The sequence below is a fragment of the Podarcis cretensis genome (assembly GCF_951804945.1).
Source record: "Podarcis cretensis genome assembly, chromosome: 7".
NCBI classification, from domain to species: domain Eukaryota; kingdom Metazoa; phylum Chordata; class Lepidosauria; order Squamata; family Lacertidae; genus Podarcis; species Podarcis cretensis.
In genome coordinates this window covers 43,087,876-43,107,121 of record NC_137176.1, presented here as the reverse complement: position 1 = coordinate 43,107,121, position 19,246 = coordinate 43,087,876, and the positions used below count along the sequence as shown (strand labels likewise).

Below are 19,246 nucleotides of genomic sequence, written 5' to 3'. Positions count from 1 at the left end.
AACTTGGGAGTCTATAACCAGCAGACCCATCTGAATTTCACTTAGTTTGTCTATAATTATATATGTTTTAGTGGAAGATAGACTTTCCCACGATGTGCCAGAAGCTACTTCTTTGAGGCTGCTAATTATTCCGTGCATCAATTCTGTGGCAGGGATGGGCCCATCAGCCAGGAACCTTGATGCCACATCTACTTCCTTGGAGGGCCTCCTAGATAATTTGGTTGTCCTAAACTCCATGGACAATGCAAGAAGACTGGTGGTGTCTGGTGTTCTGTCAGCCAGTAGGTGAGCCATACTGTTTCCGGCTAGACCTTGCTGGCTTAGGTTCTCCACATCGCTATCAAGGTCAATCAGCTGCCCTGCCGGCACTCTTCATCCTGTTAGGACGAATAATGAGGGGATGGGTTTGTTTGAAATATCGCGTTGCCTACATTCTGATTTTATTAAGGGAGGGTCTGGCCCTCAAAATAATATCTGCCACCTGCTGGTTACTACGTATTACAATTGCTCTGGCATTTTTGTAATCATAAAAATGAAAGTCTACACTCTCAATGTTTTCTGCAGTAATGGCTTGCGCATTTGCCTGTTTCAGGGTCTGTAGAAGATGAGTTCTTCGCTCAATCTGTGGCATTAGTCCCTTGGGTTTGGGTAGTTACACAATGCTACCTGGAGGAGGGTTGTTCCTTAGCCAGTGTTTCCTCCTTTATCTGACATGGAAGGTGACCTTTGGCTGTAGGGAGCCGGGGCAATGATAAGAGATCTTGAATGGCTTCCTGTTCATTGGTGTCTACTCATAGGGGGGACAGACTAGGAAATTCAGATGTTTTCTTTACTGGAGCCTCATCATTTGCCCATTCATCCTTGTGTTTTGGACTATTTTTAACAGTCATTTTTTCCTTTCTTTTGTTTGGTTGCTTTTGGTTTGAGGGACTTCTCTTCTTTCTCCAATAATGCAAAAAGTCTATTGAAGTTAACTCTATTACTGAATCTATTTACAAAGTCCTTTAATACAGCTACCATGGCAATCCTTTCTCCTCTTTCTGGCACTCCAGCTACCATGACGATAATTTCTCCCTTCCCCCAGAGATCAACCCAAAGATGATTTCCTCAAAGATCACAAGGAAGCCTGATCTTCCACATGCTGCGCTTTTGCAGAAATAGCAAAAAGCTACACAGCTAATAATGTCAAGGTTGCCAGGAATAGTTTATTTCAGCTATTGAATATCTAGGAAAACAGAAATATTCTTAAATTGCTCCTGAATATTAACAAGGAGACAAGTAACCACAGCAGGAAAGGCATTCCACAAATAGGGAACTGCTGCTGAGAAGGCCCTGTCCCAAATCAAAACCAACTAGGTAACCAATAGTAAGGGGACCTGGTGATGATGTAGTTGGTCAAGGGAGCCATGGACTCAAAAAGTTTGAAAATCACTGCCTTACATCATCACCAGCTCCCCTTACTGTTGGCTGGTTGCACACATGGAGCAGAGAAATTCTCTTGTAAAATTTTGGCTGATTTTTGCATGCTCTGAGTCAAAGCAGCATCTTGTCTTTCCTCCAATGTCTTGACTTACACCCAACATTGTTTAGACTTGAGAAAAACTTAACCCTTTCCTACCTCCCTGGTGGAATAAAATGTTTTTCTGTATATAACTCCTGCCTGCATCCTCATTAGATTTTTAAGAAGTTAAAAAAGTTATTTGTTACATTGACCATTCCTTCTTCCTTGTTCTTTACAGTAAGTGTGGTATTTCTCTGTATAGTGACATTAATCACAACTGGTTTCTTCTAAAATGAAATAGTTTAGTTATTTATTTATTTTTAGGTTTCAAGCTGATTTATAGAAACTTTAATTACAGAGAAGTTGTAAGGAAATGCTGCAGTTTAATATAACATATAAACAGTATGCTGTTTACTTAAGTATAGATCATTTGCATCTTAAAACATTTTGCAGTTATGGTGTTTTGGTGTTCTGGTCCTTTGTGTAACTGAATTATTTGATACTCAGCTAGAAAAGCAAACATGTATCTGAGATGTGTGTTAGTTTATTTTTTCAGCTGCACAATTCTTGGGGCCCAGGATGCAAAATAACTCATAAAATGATAGCTTAATCAGGCAAAAACATCATGGTATGTGTGGATGTGACTGTCCGCCTTGGTGATGCTTTGTTGATTTTTATGATTGCGATTAGTATATATATACATTTGTAGTTTGCTTCCTCACCCCTGCTTTTCAGACAAGTACTATCTCCCAAAGCTGCTTGCATCAATCAGAAATGAAACACAAGCTTTTCCTTCAGACTTACCAACTAAAAACGTAACACACACAATGAGTTGAGCATCACATACCAAGTTTACTTGTTTATTTATTTTTAATTACCCCGCTTTTCACTAACTGGGTCCCAAAGCAGATTACACACACACACACACATACACACACACACAGAGAGAGAGAGAGAGAGAGAGAGAGAGAGAAATGAGAATTTTAATGCTTAAGGTAAGGATGATTTGACTTGAAAAAGTGTTAGATTAGGCCTACAATGGAGACTGTTCCACTGGGTTTACAACAGACTCTCTTTTGGTGAGTCAGGTGCACTCAGTGCATGTTCATTCTGCTGTTTTTCTGAGGCTCATAATTCTTAAACGTGAATTGCCCTGCTCAAGTGAACCCCCTTAGACTGCATCCTACTTGATTGGGTAAACTATTACTTGTACATTCTATTTCTCCAAAAGCCAGTAGGGAAGAACCTTCTTTTTTAAAAGAAGAAGCCCACCAGATCCAGAGATCTAATTTAAAATTCTTTATCTGCCACAGACTGATTGTATTGTTTTGGGTACATTACTGTATTACAGTATACTTTCAGTCAAAGATATGGTCAACTAGCCATGGCTTACCACAGAAACAAAACCGTAGTGTAGGGGCACTTTAAAAGCTAGCAAATGCATTATTGCATAGGTTTTCAAGGTTTACCAGTAATGTTACCTCTGATGTAACAAACTGTATACCAAGACAACTTAGGCCATAATGTGTTAGTCTTTAAGATGCCAGTACTTTTATTTTAAGGGACGCGGGTGGCGCTGTGGGTTAAACCACAGAGCCTAGGACTTGCTGATCAGAAGGTCAGCAGTTCGAATCCCCCCAACGGAGTGAGCTCTCGTTGCTCGGTCCCTGCTCCTGCCAACCTAGCAGTTCAAAAGCACGTCAAAGTACAAGTAGATAAATAGGTACCGCTCTGGTGGGAAGGTAAACGGCATTTCCGTGCGCTGCTCTGGTTCGCCAGAAGCGGCTTAGTCATGTTGGCCTCATGACCCGGAAGCTGTACACTGGCTCCCTCAGCCAATGTAGTGAGATGAGCGCCGCAACCCCAGAGTCGGTCACGACTGGACCTAATGGTCAGGGGTACCTTCACCTTTACTTTACTTTACTTTTCTTTTTTTCTTTTGCAAAAATTGCACTATGATGTACAAATGCTTATCTGGAGCAATACAGTGACAAAGAAACAAGAGAACAACCCTCACCCACAATTCTCACTTAGGGCCTTTAAAATGGTTCAGTCTCTCACATAGAGTGATATTAAGTAGCTTTACAACACTCTAGACTCTCATTCTGCACAGCAAAACAAACGGAACAAACACAGTGCCAGTTGCCACTCAATAATACATCACTAACTTTATCCTAGCGGATAATAAATTCAGTAATACAAATTTAAGGGGGTGCACCCTTGCTCTTGTGGCAATTCAGAAGGGGCAACTCAGTATGTACAGGATATGTATAGATTATGAATGACTTGAAGATTATTATCAAACTGACAATAACATGTCAAAGAATATGGTAGTAGTAGATTAGTGCGAAATTGATGATGCTTTGAAATGAACTGTAAGGGAGCCACTTTTTATGCATTCTAATAAAGATAACAAAGTACAAAATATTGCGGCTAAGTATGAAAAACGCATGTCTACATTTATCAGTGTATCTTCTTTGAGAATACATATTATTGTGTAGTAAATACCCTTATTAGATTCCATCAATACGAAGTTTGGTTACGAAGCATTGCATCACCACAATTAGCTTATAATAAGGGCAGTTTGCTTCTGGGCACTTAATGTGAGAGGGGGAGAATGAGAGAGGGAGAGTGAAAATGGCAGAAGAGAATGGGATGGGACCACGGAAATAGCAACAGTGGTAATTGCTAATGGTAAGTAGAAGTATTGATGTAAGAGAAACTGAGGAGTGGTTGTTGCAGACAGAAATAGCAGCATACGTTGTATATAATGATTTTGGTAACACAGCACTTAGGACTGGAAGTTATTAACACATGTGACTGATACTGGAAACATGTTTGATGAATTTGTTGATAAGAACTGGGCCTAAGAAGTGGACCCTACACAAAGTTCAGTGTAATAAAAATTAAAAGAAAAAATTACGTTGACTTTCTCTAATATTATTCTAGATCCTTTTCTATAGAGGTTTTTCTCTGTACAGTACTGCCACTGGTCTGTCTGAACCCCTGAAGGGGAGGTAACAAAGGTGGAGTTACAGACAGACCTCTGGCTGGAGATACAGAAAAAGAGGGAGGAAATTGGGGATTGGAGTGCTGGCAGGGAGAGAACATTGTGTACACTAGAGTAAAGTGAGAAACTGGCTAGCTAAAATGAGTCTTGCAGTGCAAACCAATGCATATTTACTTAGGAGGCAGTTCCACTGTATCAGTGGATTTATTGTTAGGAAAGTGTGCATAGGATTAAAACCTTAAGGTGTTTTTCAACAGGAAGAAGTAAGAATCAATTAATTGAATATCAACTAGTGAAAAGGTCCATAAATAAAGAACAATCTAAAGAACAAGTGTGCAAGAGAGGAAGACATAACCAGCAAAAAGAGCCAGAGGAATCTAAGTGCAGATATGAAGACTGAGATCATAGAGATGGAAAGGAGCTAGAGATTGATGGGAAACAAATGGCTCTCCAGATATTTTAATTATTAGGAAATGTATATCACACCTCTCCTCAGAAAGGTTCCTAAGGTGGCAAACAGCAACAATAAAACAATACATCAAAATGTCTAAAAACAATCTTTTAGAAGTCTTAAGAAACAGTCCAAAAGTCTTAAAAATTACATATTTTTACAGGTAATTTCAGGGTTGCCAGGATCAATATCCTTCAGCAATCAAATGATTGTGTTAACAGGAATTTTTAAAATACCTCCTAGATGTTTGAGTCGGGACAAGAGGAAATCAAGTCAGGATGAGAGGAAATCAAGGGGATGGGGCACATGGAAGTGTTAGATGGGGTGATGAAATGGGGAACAGACTAAGGGTTGAGAGAGATATTGAAGAAGAGAGAGCAGGAAATGGGGGAAGGGAGAAGATAAAGAGATACTGAAGAAGTACTGAAGAAGGAGGCAAAGTCTTTAGCAGAGGGAAAAGGAGGTTAAAACATTGGAACAGGCCTAAGGAAGACATCAAAGATAAAGAAGAGTGATAAGGATTACTAGAGTTTCAGCACATTCTAGAGCTGCAGTATTGGAACTGTCTTATTTGTTATTATCTCTGTTGATCTTACTAAGCTTTTCTGGGATTATTTTCCGCTAAAAAAAGAGTAAAATCCTTTAAGTAGAAGTAGAATTGTAAGTGTTGGAAGGGACTCCAAAGGTCATCTAGCCCAACCCCTACAATGAAGGTATCACAACTTAAGAATCCCTGACAGGTGGCCATCCAACCTCTGCATAAGAACCTCCAATAAAGGAGAGTCCACTACTCTTCTCAATAGTCCATTCCACTGCCAAACAGCTCCTACTGTCAGGAAGTTCTTCCTAATGTTTAGTCAGACGACTAAATGAATACTGTTTTTGATCAGGATAAAATAATTTATAGAGGATGAATTACGTCAGTTCATTTGTCTTTTCCAGAGGCGTTTGCAAATTTGAAAAAGGTATACAGTGGAACCTCTGGTTGCAAGCAGGATCTGTTCCAGAGGCCCGCTTGCAACATGAATAGAACACAACCCGCAGCGGCGTGTCTGCGGACGCGTGGGTTGTGATTCGCTGCTTCTGCACATGCACGTAATGTCATTTTGTGCATCTTCGCATGTGCGAGTGGAGAAACCTGAAAGTAACCTTTTTTGGTACTTCTGGGTTGCCGCAGGACGCAACCTGAAAAAATGTATCATGAAGGAAACGTAACATGAGGTATGACTGTAGATTGTTTAGGAAGAACAACAATAAAGGGCATTGAACATGAATTTATAGTGAAATAAACAAAATATGACCAGGACCTGTAGCTTCCAGAGAATGCCATATTTGTTCATTGCCCCAGAACAACAAAGAGTCTTTGTGGCACCTTGAAAACTAACAGATTTATTATGACATAAGCATTCAGCCGCTCAAGTAGAAAGGTAGCACAGTGAAGACGTAAACAAGGAAAGAGAAAGAATAGGACAACAGAAGTGAGGGAATCAATTGAAACAGCAGTGTTAAATAGTGAAACTGTCTCACTGAGGGAAGATGAAAAGAGAACAGGAGAAAATAGAAGGTACGGTAATTAAAGAGAAAAAGAATCTGGATAAAGAGCATGACTATTTTAGTAAGAGGGTCAGACAATGTAGAATCCCAGAGAAGCATAAAGAAAGGACGTGTTTCGGACAGTGGAAAAGGAGAACAACACTGAAAAAAGAAAAAGTTATCAAATCCATTACATGCTGAGTAAGTACAAGTAGTATTAAAGAAGCCAAACACATCAACAAGGCTGAAAAAAGATTGGGCCTCCAAGTTGGCAAATTGATCAATATGGAAATGAAATCATCCAGAATAAGAACAGGAGGAGGATAACTCAGTGAGAAGGAAAACTGAAGTTCAAAGTCAGATAAGAAGTTAGCCAAGGGACTATGAAGACAATAAATCACAGTAAGAAGAATAGTAGCAGAATGAAACAGAAACATAATGCTCAAAATAAAAAGGAAGAATACATAAGAAATTAAGATGCAAAAACAGAAAAGGCACAATAGGAGCAATTTCCATATCTCCATCTGGACCCATCATGTGAAGTGAAAAGTGTGTGATCGCCAAGAGATGCAGGAGTAACAGAATTAGTTGAGAACCAAGTCTCTGTTGGAAGAAAACAGGAAAAACAGCATGAAATAAGGCATGAAGAATAATCACCTAATTGACAGTCAAACAACAGTTCAGTAGAGTGCCAGAAAAGAAAACAGATGAATGGAATAGAAATAAAATTAGGCAGACACTAGGGTCTAGATTCAAAGAAGCACCATGGGATGGTATCAACAGATGAGACTGATTAATAGCATAGGAAAATAGGACCAGCCAGCCAATAAGTAAGAGCGTGGCTGAATGAGGATAACATACACCTAAGAGTTATTGAAGAACTTAAGTGTGAAATGGTTGATATTCACTAAAATCAGTTTATTTGAGAATTGGAAGGTAGTGCAACACAGTTGTTGTTTTTAAAAAAAGGGTGCATGGATTTTATGGAAAATATAGGCATGTTTCCTAATGCCTGTCTGCATAAATTAGTGGAAAGCATTAATATGCTTAAATTTTTAATCATATTGAACAATAAGATTTTCAAATGAAGGAATGACATTGCTTCTAAAAAGTAAAGTTCTGCCTCAGTGTTTGGAACTGATGGGTGTATAAACAAGCATGCAGATAGGAGTCATCCAATATGAGGACTTCCCAAAAGCATCTGAGTAAATGAAGTTGTCATGGGATAAAACAATGTCTTTTAATAGATCAGTAGCTGAATGAGGAAGTATTGAAGAATGGGGAACTATTAGAAAGAAAACAGGAATTATGAGCAGACAACGTAAGTTAACAGTGAAGTGTGGGGTTATAGCAAATATTTGTCACAAGGGTGCTTAACTGTGCTTCCCTGTGCATATTAAAACAAGTGGAATATATTTCATTTTTAAAACCCTCTTTCATCCCATAGAATTGAGGCAGGCAAACGCACCACGAGTAGACTGTTCCTTCCTTGGTTTTGTTACCCTGCCTCCCTCTTCCAAGAATCACATCGCTCAAAGCAAATGGAAGCTAGATGAGGTCCGCTGGGCCTCTTTTCCTTCTCCCAGCTGTTTGCAACATGAAGATTTGGTACCATGGTAATGTTGGCAGTATTTTTTTTTTCTGCTGGAATTGTTGGGAATGTAGTTTCCCTAGTCCATGACCAGGTCAAGGGAAGTAATAGTACCACACTATTCTGCCTTGGTCAGACCACACCTGAAATACTGTGTCCAGTTCTGGGTGCCACAATTTAAGAAGAATATTGACAAGCTGGAAAGTGTACTGAGGAGGGCAACAAAGATGATGAAGGGCTCTGGAAAGAAAGCCTTATGAGGAGCGGTTAAGGGAGTTGGGTATGTTTAGCCTGGGAAAGAGGAGACTGAGAGGAAGTATGATAGCCATTTTCAAATATCTAAAGGGCTGTCACATGGAGGATGAAGCAAGCTTGTTTTCTCCTGCTCTGGAGAGTAGGACCCAAACCGATGGATTCACATTCCAAGAAAGGAGATTCCAACTAAACATCCTTCTCATAGTAAGAGCTGTTAAACAGTGGAACAAACTCCCTCGGGAGGTGGGGGTCTCCTTCCTTGGAGTTTTTTAAACAGAGGTTGGATGGCCATCTGTCATGGACGCTTTAGCTGTGATTCCTGCATTGCAGGGGTGGTGGTCTAGATTACCCTCGGGGTTCCTTCCAACTTTACAATTTTATGATTCTATGCATTTACCTCTCCCACCGTCTTGAGGATGAGAACAATGTAGGAGACAGCAGAGGGGATTGGACTCACTGGTCCATTGGATCATGATATTTCCTTTTTGGCCCAATTCCTTTTTGTGGTTAGTACAAAGCTTTTTTGCATTTTTGTTGAAAATGCTTTTAAATAAATGAGTGAGGCAGATTGTAGAGTGCATTAGTTTTGTTGTCTGTAGACTATGAATGAGCTATCTTATTCATGAAACATTGGTTATTGAAATCACCGTCAGCTACAGTGAGGGGAAAAAGTATTTGATCCCCTGCTAAATTTGCCCGTTTGCCCTCTGACGAAGAAATGACCAGTCCATAATTTTAATAGTCAGTTTATTGTTGCTGTGAGAGACAGAATAACAACAGGAAAAACCCCCAGAAACCAAGAAGACATAAGTCAGAGATTGATGTGCATTATAATGAGTGAAATAAGTATTTGATCCCCTATCAGCCAGCCAGATGTCAGGCTACCTGGTATCTTCACTGTATGTAACGAGCTGAGATTAGAGGCACCTGCTGTAATCCCAGCTCGTTACAGTACCTGTACAAAAGACACCTGTCGATAGAAGCAATCAATCCAGCAGATTCCAAAGTAGCCACCATGACCAAGACCAAAGAGCTGTCCAAGGACGTCAGGGACAAGATTGGAGACTTGCACAAGGCTGGACTGGGCTACAAGACTATTGCCAAGCAGCTTGGTAAGAAGGTGATAACAGCTGGGGCAATAATTTGCAAATGGAAGAAACACAAAATAACTGTCAACCTCCCTTGGTCTGGGGCTCCATGCAAGATTTCATCTCATGGAGTTGCAATCATCATGAGAATGGTGATGAAGCAGCCCAGAACTATATGGAGGGAATTTGTCAATGATCTCAGGGTAGCTGGGACCATAGTCACCATGAAAACAGTTGGTAACACACTACGCTGTGAAGGACTGAGGTTTTGCAGAGCCTGCAAGGTCCCCTTGCTCAAGACAGCACATGTACAGGCCCATCTGCAGTTTGCCAATGCACATCTGAATGACTCAGAGGAGAACTGGGTGAAAGTGTTGTGGTCATGTGAAACCAAAATCAAGCTCTTTGGCATCAACTCAACTCACCATGTTTGGAGGAGGAGGAATGCTGCCTATGACCCAAAGAACACCATCCCCACCGTCAAACATGGGCAGGGACATATGCTTTGGGGGTGTTTTTCTGCTAAGGGGACAGGACACCTTCACCGCATTGAAGGGACGATGGACGGGACCATGAATTGTCAAATCTTGGGTGAGCACCTCCTTCCCTCAGCCAGGGCACTGAAAATAGGTCGAGGGTGGGTATTCCAGCATGACAATAACCCAAAACACATGGCCAAGGCAACAAAGGAGTGGCTCAAGAAGAAGCACATGAAGGTCCTGGAGTGGCCTAGCCAGTCTCCCAGACTTTAATCCCATTGAAAATCTGTGGAGGGAGCTGAAGGTTCGAGTAGCTACACATCAGCCTCGAAATCTTACTGACTTGGAGAGGATCTGCAAAGAGGAGTGGGACAAAATACCTCCTGAGATGTGTGCAAACCTGGTGGCCACCTACAAGAAACGTCTGACCTCTGTAATTGCCAACAAGGGTTTTGCAACCAATTACTAAGTCATGTTTTGCAAAGGGATCAAATACTTATTTTACTCATAATAACGCACATCAACCTCTGACTTTTGTCTTCTGGGTTTCTGGGGGTTTTCCTGTTGTTATTCTGTCTCTCACAACTACAATAAACTGATCATTAAAATTATGGGCTGGTCATTTCTTTGTCAGAGGGCAAACGGGCAAATTTAGCAGAGGATCAAACACTTTCCTCCCTCACTGTATCCCTATGTTCTGCCTTGCAACTTTCACACTAACTCATTCCCTGGTCAGGTCTGAAAAGTAACTCCTTCCATTAATGTGCTTTTTATTGACTGTATGCAAATCTGCTGTACTACACTTATATTTAGCACTTAGCCATTTGTTTAACTCCAACATTTCTGAAATCTGATAGAATCCCATCCTCCTGAATATGCCAGTTTCCAGCACCCTTTATCTATAGGAATGGGGGTGGTGGAGACTGAAAGCATACAGCAATCTTGTATATAAGAATTCATGTTTCTACAAGGACCACCTAGAGACATTAGGGAGGGAAAATGGGTGGTGAATTTAGCCTAGGCTCAACTTGTTCTGTGCTATATGCATTAACACATGGGGACAATGGATCAAAATGGAATTCACATGTCAGATTTTTTGAAGTGGCGATTTTGTGATGTAGAGCAGATTTTTAAAATGAGTAGCTCCGCTGGACTCTGTCACTCACACACACACACCCACACACACCCACACACACCCACACCACTTCCCTCATACCCCGTTTAAGGATTCGGATTTTTTAAAAAAACCCCAGAGTTAGCACGCTCCATAGACTCCAGCTCTCACTTCTCCCCCTCCCCCCTCCACTCCTGCAGCGTTTGTACTTTGACTACTTCCTGGTCTCACAGAAAGGGGCAGTGCTGAGTTACAAGGACAAAAATAGACCTTTACAGAGAAATATAGGGATTGTAAGTGTGTGTGTGCGCGAGGGCGCCTCTCTCTCTCTCTCTCTCTCTCTGTGTGTGTGTGTGTGTGCGCGCGCGCGCGCGCGTGCGTGTGGCGCTGAGAGAAAGCCAGCATTAGGTTTCCAGGAGGAGCCCTTTTCTTTTTCACTGTGTGTTAGGGGTTTTTTTTTTTTGTACAGATTTTTGTTCTGTTTTAAAAAACACTTACCTCTCCCGGAAGCTTCTCTGCATCCCTTTGGGGGAGGAAAAAGAAACCAACTGTGATCAGAAACGACCAGAAACCATTTTATTTGAACAACTGGTGGGGAAGAAAAGAGGAGAGATAACACCACAGGGATATAAATATCATCCGTTAAAATTTATTTCTTTGCACTATTTATTTATAATCCTGTTCAGTCTGACATCCACCCTAAGCGATAGCAATGGGGTGTTTGGGCAACAGCAAAACGGAGGATCAGCGTATTGATGAGAAAGCACAGCGAGAAGCCAACAAAAAAATAGAGAAGCAGTTGCAGAAAGAGCGACTGGCTTATAAAGCCACACACCGTTTGCTTCTGCTGGGTAAGGAAGAACGGCTTTTTGGTGGGGGAGGGTGATGAGGGTGCAGTGGTGCAGTTCAGTTTCCCATGGCCGGCAAGCAAACTATACTATTTATGTGCACGAGAAAATGGGATGGAAAGAATGCAGACCTGCTTTATAAATTATGTGTGCGTGAAATGCACAAATTGCCCTAGGTATGTATAGAGAAGAGTTGAATGTTTTAGGAAAACAGAGATGCTTCCATTCTGTTCTTTCCCCATTTTCCCCTCCCCTAAATGTATACATCACACATTTTTCTTCTTTTTCAGGGGCTGGTGAGTCAGGAAAAAGCACTATTGTCAAGCAGATGAGGATCTTGCATGTAAATGGATTTAATTCAGAGTAAGAATTCTTCTTATTTGGAGGGGGGTGGAGAGAAACCCCCCCCCCCACAAACCCCAACAAGATGCATTAGAAACACATTAAGCCAAACTGGTTAACAGATCTTTCTTATCCTTTGTATGTAGCTTGTTGGTAATTTACCTCCATCAACTTACCCTATTAGCATGGATATTACTGCTCATATATATTGTGAGGCATGAATTCCTTATTTTTCCTCTTCTGGTCCTTCTGCTGTATTTTACACTGTTGCTACTGCAGTGTTTAATAGGCCCTTGTGTAGCAACAACATGGCGACTACTTCTTACAACAGCAAATAACTAAATATTGCCTGAGTATTAACAATATATTAGGTCGTGTGTGTGTAGATGTAGATATAGATATAGATGTGTGTGTGTGTGTGTCAAGTACATATTTGAACTATCCCCATTTTTAAAGTTAATAAAAAAGAAATCAGTTTAACATGATGGTGTTTTGTTATAAAGTGTCTGTAGACTGTATTATTTATGTCAGATTTTTCTGAGAATGCCATATTTTGTGATTAGACATTTTCAGAAATGTAGAATTTGAGTCAGTTCATGGTAAAAGTAAGCAGTTTTTAAAAATAATCCCTCCACCCCTTTTAAAAAAATGCTTATACATTGTTATTTGTCATGTGGCAGAAATATAAATAATTTATTTTGATTAAAATTGTACACTACGTTTTCCACTATGAAATATTAGGGATAAAATCAGCTATTAAAATTTGAACTTCAGCATCTCAGTAGCAGGTGAACACTCACAACAACTTGGCTAAATTGATTTGTGTTTGACTTCATACAGAGAAAAGAAACAGAAAATTCTGGATATTCGGAAAAATGTAAAAGATGCAATTGTGGTAAGAAAACATTTTTATTCCTTAAATGTATATACTTAGTGATTAGGATTGTGATTGCAGAGGAGACCCTGTTGTTCAGATAAGTCTAAATCACCTAGTAATTCTGTGTGTGATTTATCTCTGTTAATATGTCCTGTTCCTTTGCTTATTCTAGACCATAGTTTCAGCAATGAGCACTTTAATACCTCCAGTTCCACTGGCCAACCAAGAAAACCAATTTCGAGCAGACTACATCAAGAGTATAGCTCCCCTTTCTGACTTTGACTACACACAGGTAAGATTTAAAAGTACTCTGCCCTCTTCCTCCCCCTTGCAATGTTTAAAAAGCATGGAATGACTTGTTTACCATTTGGAAGGCTTACACTTTGGGATAAATTTATTAATATTGACTTTATCATTGGATAATTTTGTATGGCACAGTATAAAATGTATAGAAAAAAATACTACCCATAGTTCTGCATTTTCTGTTCGTGAGGAAGCGTTATATAATGAAAAGCAGTCAAGGACTATGTGGATTTCAGATTCCTGGATTAACAAATTTTGCAGCACCTTTGTGGTATTATTTATTGCAGGAGACCAGATAAAACCAAGATGAATAAATAGTGTAATGTTTGCAGATTTGAATCTGTTTATTATTTTGCTGGTGGTTGTATTTTCCTGGTGGCATGTTTGAGTAATGTTCAGTTAAGGCATATTTGGATAATCATTCTTTTATAGTTAAATTGCTTAGGCTTACATCCTACATCTTCTATCCCTCTCACCATTGCAGCCACCTATGTCTCCTGAAAGCTACTAGTAATTCAGGGGCCCCTACTGAGCACTGTCAGCTTTCCTTCTGTGAACATGCTTAAGCTAGCCTACTTTAGCAGCCAGGCCTGATTTGGGGTGAGTTCTTCCTCCCCCAGTGGCTCTCTGCACATATTATTCAGGAGATCCTTCTGACTGTCCAGAGAGGCTTTTATTGGGGGAACAGTTAGCTGCAGGAGGAAAGAGAGGCTGAGAAACTTTCCTATATGAACTTTTCTTAAGCGAACTTATCTTAAGATTCAAACATTTGTTCTTCATGGCTTGTGAATACTGACAGTATCTAGCATTTCTTTTTTTATATGTAAGTAGCTGTATTGCTTGGGGAAAAAATGTTTCATTTTGCTTCTAGTATGAAGTTGTCTTCCTGTCGTTCATTGTATCTACTTACAATGGAGCATCTTCTGATTATTCTAAGGATAGAGGTTTTGGACAGGCAGCTGCTGCCTCGTTGCTTGTTTCTAACACTGTGATCCTGTGCATGCCTTCTCAGAAGTAACTCTGAGTTCAGTGGGACTTACCCACTGGTAGGGGTTTATAGGATGGGAGCCTGATACTCTGGACTGGTTCATTTTCCATTTTGAACACTTGGGATTTTTATTTTTAGAAGAATGGCTTTGTTGTAGTTATAAATTTGTCTCAAATGCAGTTATCTAGAAAACTACCTGCATACAGTTTGTTTGTTTGTTTGTTTGTTTGTTTGTTTGTTTATTGGCTCTCATTTGACAGAAATTATAAAAAAATGATGAGCTTCAAATGTTTAACCAAATTAAATGATGTTGAATTTTCTTTCAAAGATGTAAATGTGAAGCTACTGCTTCCTTAACTTTTGCATCCCTTTGTAATGCGTTATAATTACCGGTAATCTAGAGAGATTTTACATGACTCTTGTACAGTGAGGTATTTGTATGTGGTTTCCTTGTAAAGAAAATTACCACATCAGAAGATGACAAGCTTGATCTAGGTCTAAAAGACAGGATGTTGTACAAGTAAAGAATGCAGCTCTCTTCTGCATTCATGAAACATAAAGGTCATCCTTTCTCCAGTATAAAAATATTTTCAATGATCTGTTTTTAAATCAAGTTGGGCGCTGGATCCTTTCTGGAAGCATGCCAAGCTTGGAAATCAGGGTTGATCTTAGAGTTTTGTTTTTGGTGCTTTTGGCTTCCTTTGAAAAAAAGCAAAGGCACAAGATGTATCAAATACCTGGAAATGAAATTATTTATGATATGTTTACTTGGGTGTATTCACATGAAATAAATTTGTAAAGGATACAGATTATAGACAAAATCATGCTTAGGGGAAAAACAAGTCAGTGTTTTAGCTGCTGTTCTGAGATATTATGCATATTTGGGTATCATTAAGGCCATCTTCTCTTCGTTGCACCTCTGCACATTTTTACAGAAGCAAAGTGGTTTACCTCTATAGAACTAGTGATTTTTTTAAAGTTACATGGTTTTAAAAATGCTTGAATTTCTTGTCTGTCTTGAGCACTGTGTGAGATGTTCAGTATTCAGGATCTAAGAGCACAGGGTTGCAGTGGCAGAACTATTCTAATAGTGTGATGTTGAATTCCACTCATAGAGTAGTATTCAACTAAATTTTACTCTGAGGAGACATACTGAAATTAATGGGCCTAACTTAGTCACATTTAATGGGTCTGCTCTGAGTAAAACTTAGTCAAATACCACCTACACTCTTGTAAGTAGTTCCAAAACGGCACCAAAATGGCTTGAATTTTCTCAAACAAGAGTTCCCTCATGCTACATGGCAAAGAATTTCTGAAAATTATAGATGTGTCAAAAGCAATGTGAAACCAATGGCAAGACTGCTTTTCAAAGGGGGGGGGGGGGAGAATCCCAGCGTGCACTTGCAAGCAACGTGGATCCCCTAAAGTAGGTTCTTGGCTTCCAAACAACAAATGGCACTTGATTTCTATGGAGGAACTCCAAAGTTGGATAAAAATTGTGGTTTTTTGTGACACCAAATTGCTTTGTTTTAAAAATAAAATTAAAAAGACATAAAGTGAATTGTCAGGCATCTATTGTTTATTAAGTTCCTATAATTTGTATTTAGTAATAATTGGTAAATGGGATATGGCTGTCCAAAATGAGGAAATGCCTCAGCAAATAATTGCATTTGTTTCCCAAAATTTCTTTCAACTGAAAATAACTCTTGTGTGTTCTTGACTTGAAGTGTACTCTGCAGTGATTTAAACTTGATAAAGTATTTTTTTCCTCTTTCTGAAGAAGAAAAATCATATTTAAGATTCTAGCTAGCCTACATTGTAACAGGCGGCGAAGCTTTACTCTGCTTTGATGCATATATTAGGCAGTATCCTCTCACACTGCAACAGATACGTGGTTTCTCCCCTCCTCCCATATGTATGAAGCAATTCTCAGTGCAGTTTACAAAACAGAAACATGAAACAGCAGAATGCTTATAACTGAAACAGCGGTAAATAATCCATATCAAAATAAAAATACAATTAACAGTGAAAACTATAACCATAAAATAGAAACTATAGAAAATAGTTAAAAGCAGACTGAAATGTCCAGGTCTTTTAAGACCTTTTAAAAAAAATAGTCAGGGAGGGAGCAAAGCAGAGCTTTTTTGAATGGGCATTCAATGAGGAATTATTGTGCTGCCTGCCTGCCTGCCTGCATACACATACTTGGGATGGGGCGGGGGGAGGATCAAATCTGGGCACTTGAGTCCCATCAGTAACCTCCATACCCATACTAAGGAATGATTAGTTCTCATTGAGTTTAGTGTGGCTTACTCTCTGGTAAGCATGCAGCACTGAAATGAGTGAGATTTAATTATAAGTAAATATGCTACGGATTCAGTTACATATAGGCATCATAATTTAAAGCAGACATCCCGCTAAACTATGTCCAACGTTTATTGTTGTTATGAAAACAATTATATTACAATATAATTGTTTTCATAACAATTACATTTCTGTTTGAAGCTAAACAAATTCTATTATATTAGTTCTGGCTCTATAACAGAGTTATAATTTTTGTTGCTGGTGTTTGTGAACTTTTCTTAATGTATAGCTAATGATTTATCTGATGTTTTTAGTTCTTTAAGATGTACTTAGTTTGAGGTATGCATTTTCTAGGAGAGTGTTTCCTATTCTAGAGTTTCTTCTATTATTTTTTATAAAGATGTATGATGATATTAAAAGAAATAACAGGTTTGTCAACCACATTTGAAAAACTGCAGTTGTAGCATTTTATGTCATTGCTTGGGGATAGATTTTGCATAGATTTTGTAGTGTATTATGGACAAGTAAAGAAATAAATGTTAATTAGATTAGTGCATTTAGGTACAGCAGGAAAGTTTAGAGTGGAAGAAGAAGCTCTACTGTTTATCTGGACCTTTGGGATAGAGTGGTGATTGACATTTTTTTAGGCTAACAGAAATTGACCTGTGCCATTTTTAATTCTGTATTGATGGTTGTTTTGCCCTTTGTGTGGCAGAGTGAATATATTAAGGGCATATTATGCTACTAGCTGTGAACTAGTATTATGTCTGTTATGTAAGTTTCAACTTGTTAAAGACTTTAAATATTTTGACACTGTTTGCAAACATAGTTGGTACATAATTATCTTTAGATATTGAGGGTATATGTCTAGAAGAAGAAAAACTATTTGTTTGCACATGCATAAAATAATTATTTTCAATCTGTAGGGATGTGTACAGCAAGTGCTTGGAAAGTTGAACCACATTTAAGAGGTGTTCTTGGTAACATGCATTACAGTACTGTGCATGTTTACTCAAGTAGGTTCCACTGTGTTCAATGAGGTATACTCCCAGGTAACTGCATATACAACTGTGGCCTGAATTCCTAATCTGCATATAAAATATAAATGTTAATAGGTAAATTTTAGAACCAGTTAAGCATTCTTAAAGTTCTGTTCAGAAATAAATAGTCTCAAGGGGGTGCAACTATTCCTATGATTGGTTTGTTAACATCTTTTAACTTTCTTTGGAACATACAGAGTGATTTACTGCTTTTGTGAGTAGTACCCTTCCTGTGATTTTTCAGAAAAGTTTAAAATTATGCCTCCATTTTGTCCCTTTTAATGTTAATGAGTAAACATAACATTCATTGTAAATATTACTTTACTTTTTTCACTTTTTGTTTTTATAAAACAGGCCCAGCACCAACAGCCAGCCATTGCCCTTCATGCCAGGAGTATCATTTATTTACATACATATTACATAATGCCTGAGTTTACAAAACTCATATTTATCAAAAATATCAGCAGCAATTTTATCCCCTGTGCTTTTTAACATCCACATGAAACTGCTGACCAGGGTCATCTGTAGTTTATCTGTTAGCAATATGCTGACATTATGCTGATGACACACAGCTCCTTTACATCTGCAGGTGTGCAGTGGATGTGCTGGACCCTTGTCTTGCCTTAGTAATAGAGCAACAAACTGAAGCACAATCCAGATGAGTTTGAGGCACTGCTAGTGGGCGGTTCCCTAGACCAGATGGATGGGAGGTTGCCTGCTCTTGATTGGGTTATACTCCCTCTGAAGGTGTGGATATGTAGCTTGGGGGTACTTCAGCATCCATTGTTATTGCTTGAGGCTCAAGTGGCGACTGTGTCATGGTGTGCCTTCCACCAGCTCTGACTGGACAGAGATAGCCTAACTAATTCAGTCTATGCTCTGGTAATCTCTAGGTTAGATTACTGCACCACATTGTACGTAGGGCTGCCTCTGAAGATAGTTTGGAAATTTCAGCTGGTGCAGAATTCAGCATCCAGGTTGCTCACTGGGGCAAGACAGTTTGAGCATATTACACCAATCCTTGCCCAGTTGCCAATTAGTTTCCGGGACTAATTTAAAGCACTGATTTTTACCTATAAAGCCTTAAATGGCCCAGGACCTCAATACCTCAAAAACCACATCTCCATATGAACCGACCCAGACCTTTCAATCACCATCTGAGCCCTTCATTGTGTTCTTCCTCCGTGAGAGGTTTGGGGGCTGGCAACACGAAAATGGGCCTTTTATGCCATGGCTCCCCGCTTGTGGAATGCTCTCTCTTGCGAGACTCGCCTGTCGCCTTCATTACATATCTTTAGGTGCCAGGCAAAAACATTTCTTTTTAACCAGTCCTTTGGCTGATTAACATTCCATGAACTTTGGAATGTGTTTGTGGGAGGATGGGATTATTGGTTTGTTCTTGTTCTTGTTTTTATTAGGTATCTTGTGTTCTCATTTGTATTTTGATGTTGTGAACTGCCCTGTGATCTTCAGATGAAGGGGTTTTTACAAATTTAATTAATAATAATAATAATAATATACA

At 39.2% G+C, this 19,246-nt stretch overlaps 1 protein-coding gene across 7 annotated transcripts in view; it reads left to right on the top strand.

Annotated features, from left to right (window-relative positions):
- GNAL (G protein subunit alpha L) overlaps positions 1-19,246 on the top strand; it is a 172,619-nt gene that overhangs the window by 78,586 nt on the left and 74,787 nt on the right. For 5 of the 7 annotated variants that reach the window (XM_079982954.1, XM_079982955.1, XM_079982957.1 and 2 more), the window contains 3 exons: positions 12,161-12,233; positions 13,053-13,107; positions 13,262-13,381. In XM_079982954.1, coding sequence (XP_079839080.1) covers positions 12,161-12,233; positions 13,053-13,107; positions 13,262-13,381 — 248 coding nt within the window. Of the gene's footprint in view, positions 1-11,394; positions 11,874-11,947; positions 12,047-12,160; positions 12,234-13,052; positions 13,108-13,261; positions 13,382-19,246 lie in introns of those variants that run through there. The other 2 variants (XM_079982953.1, XM_079982958.1) reach the window with 2 other exon arrangements.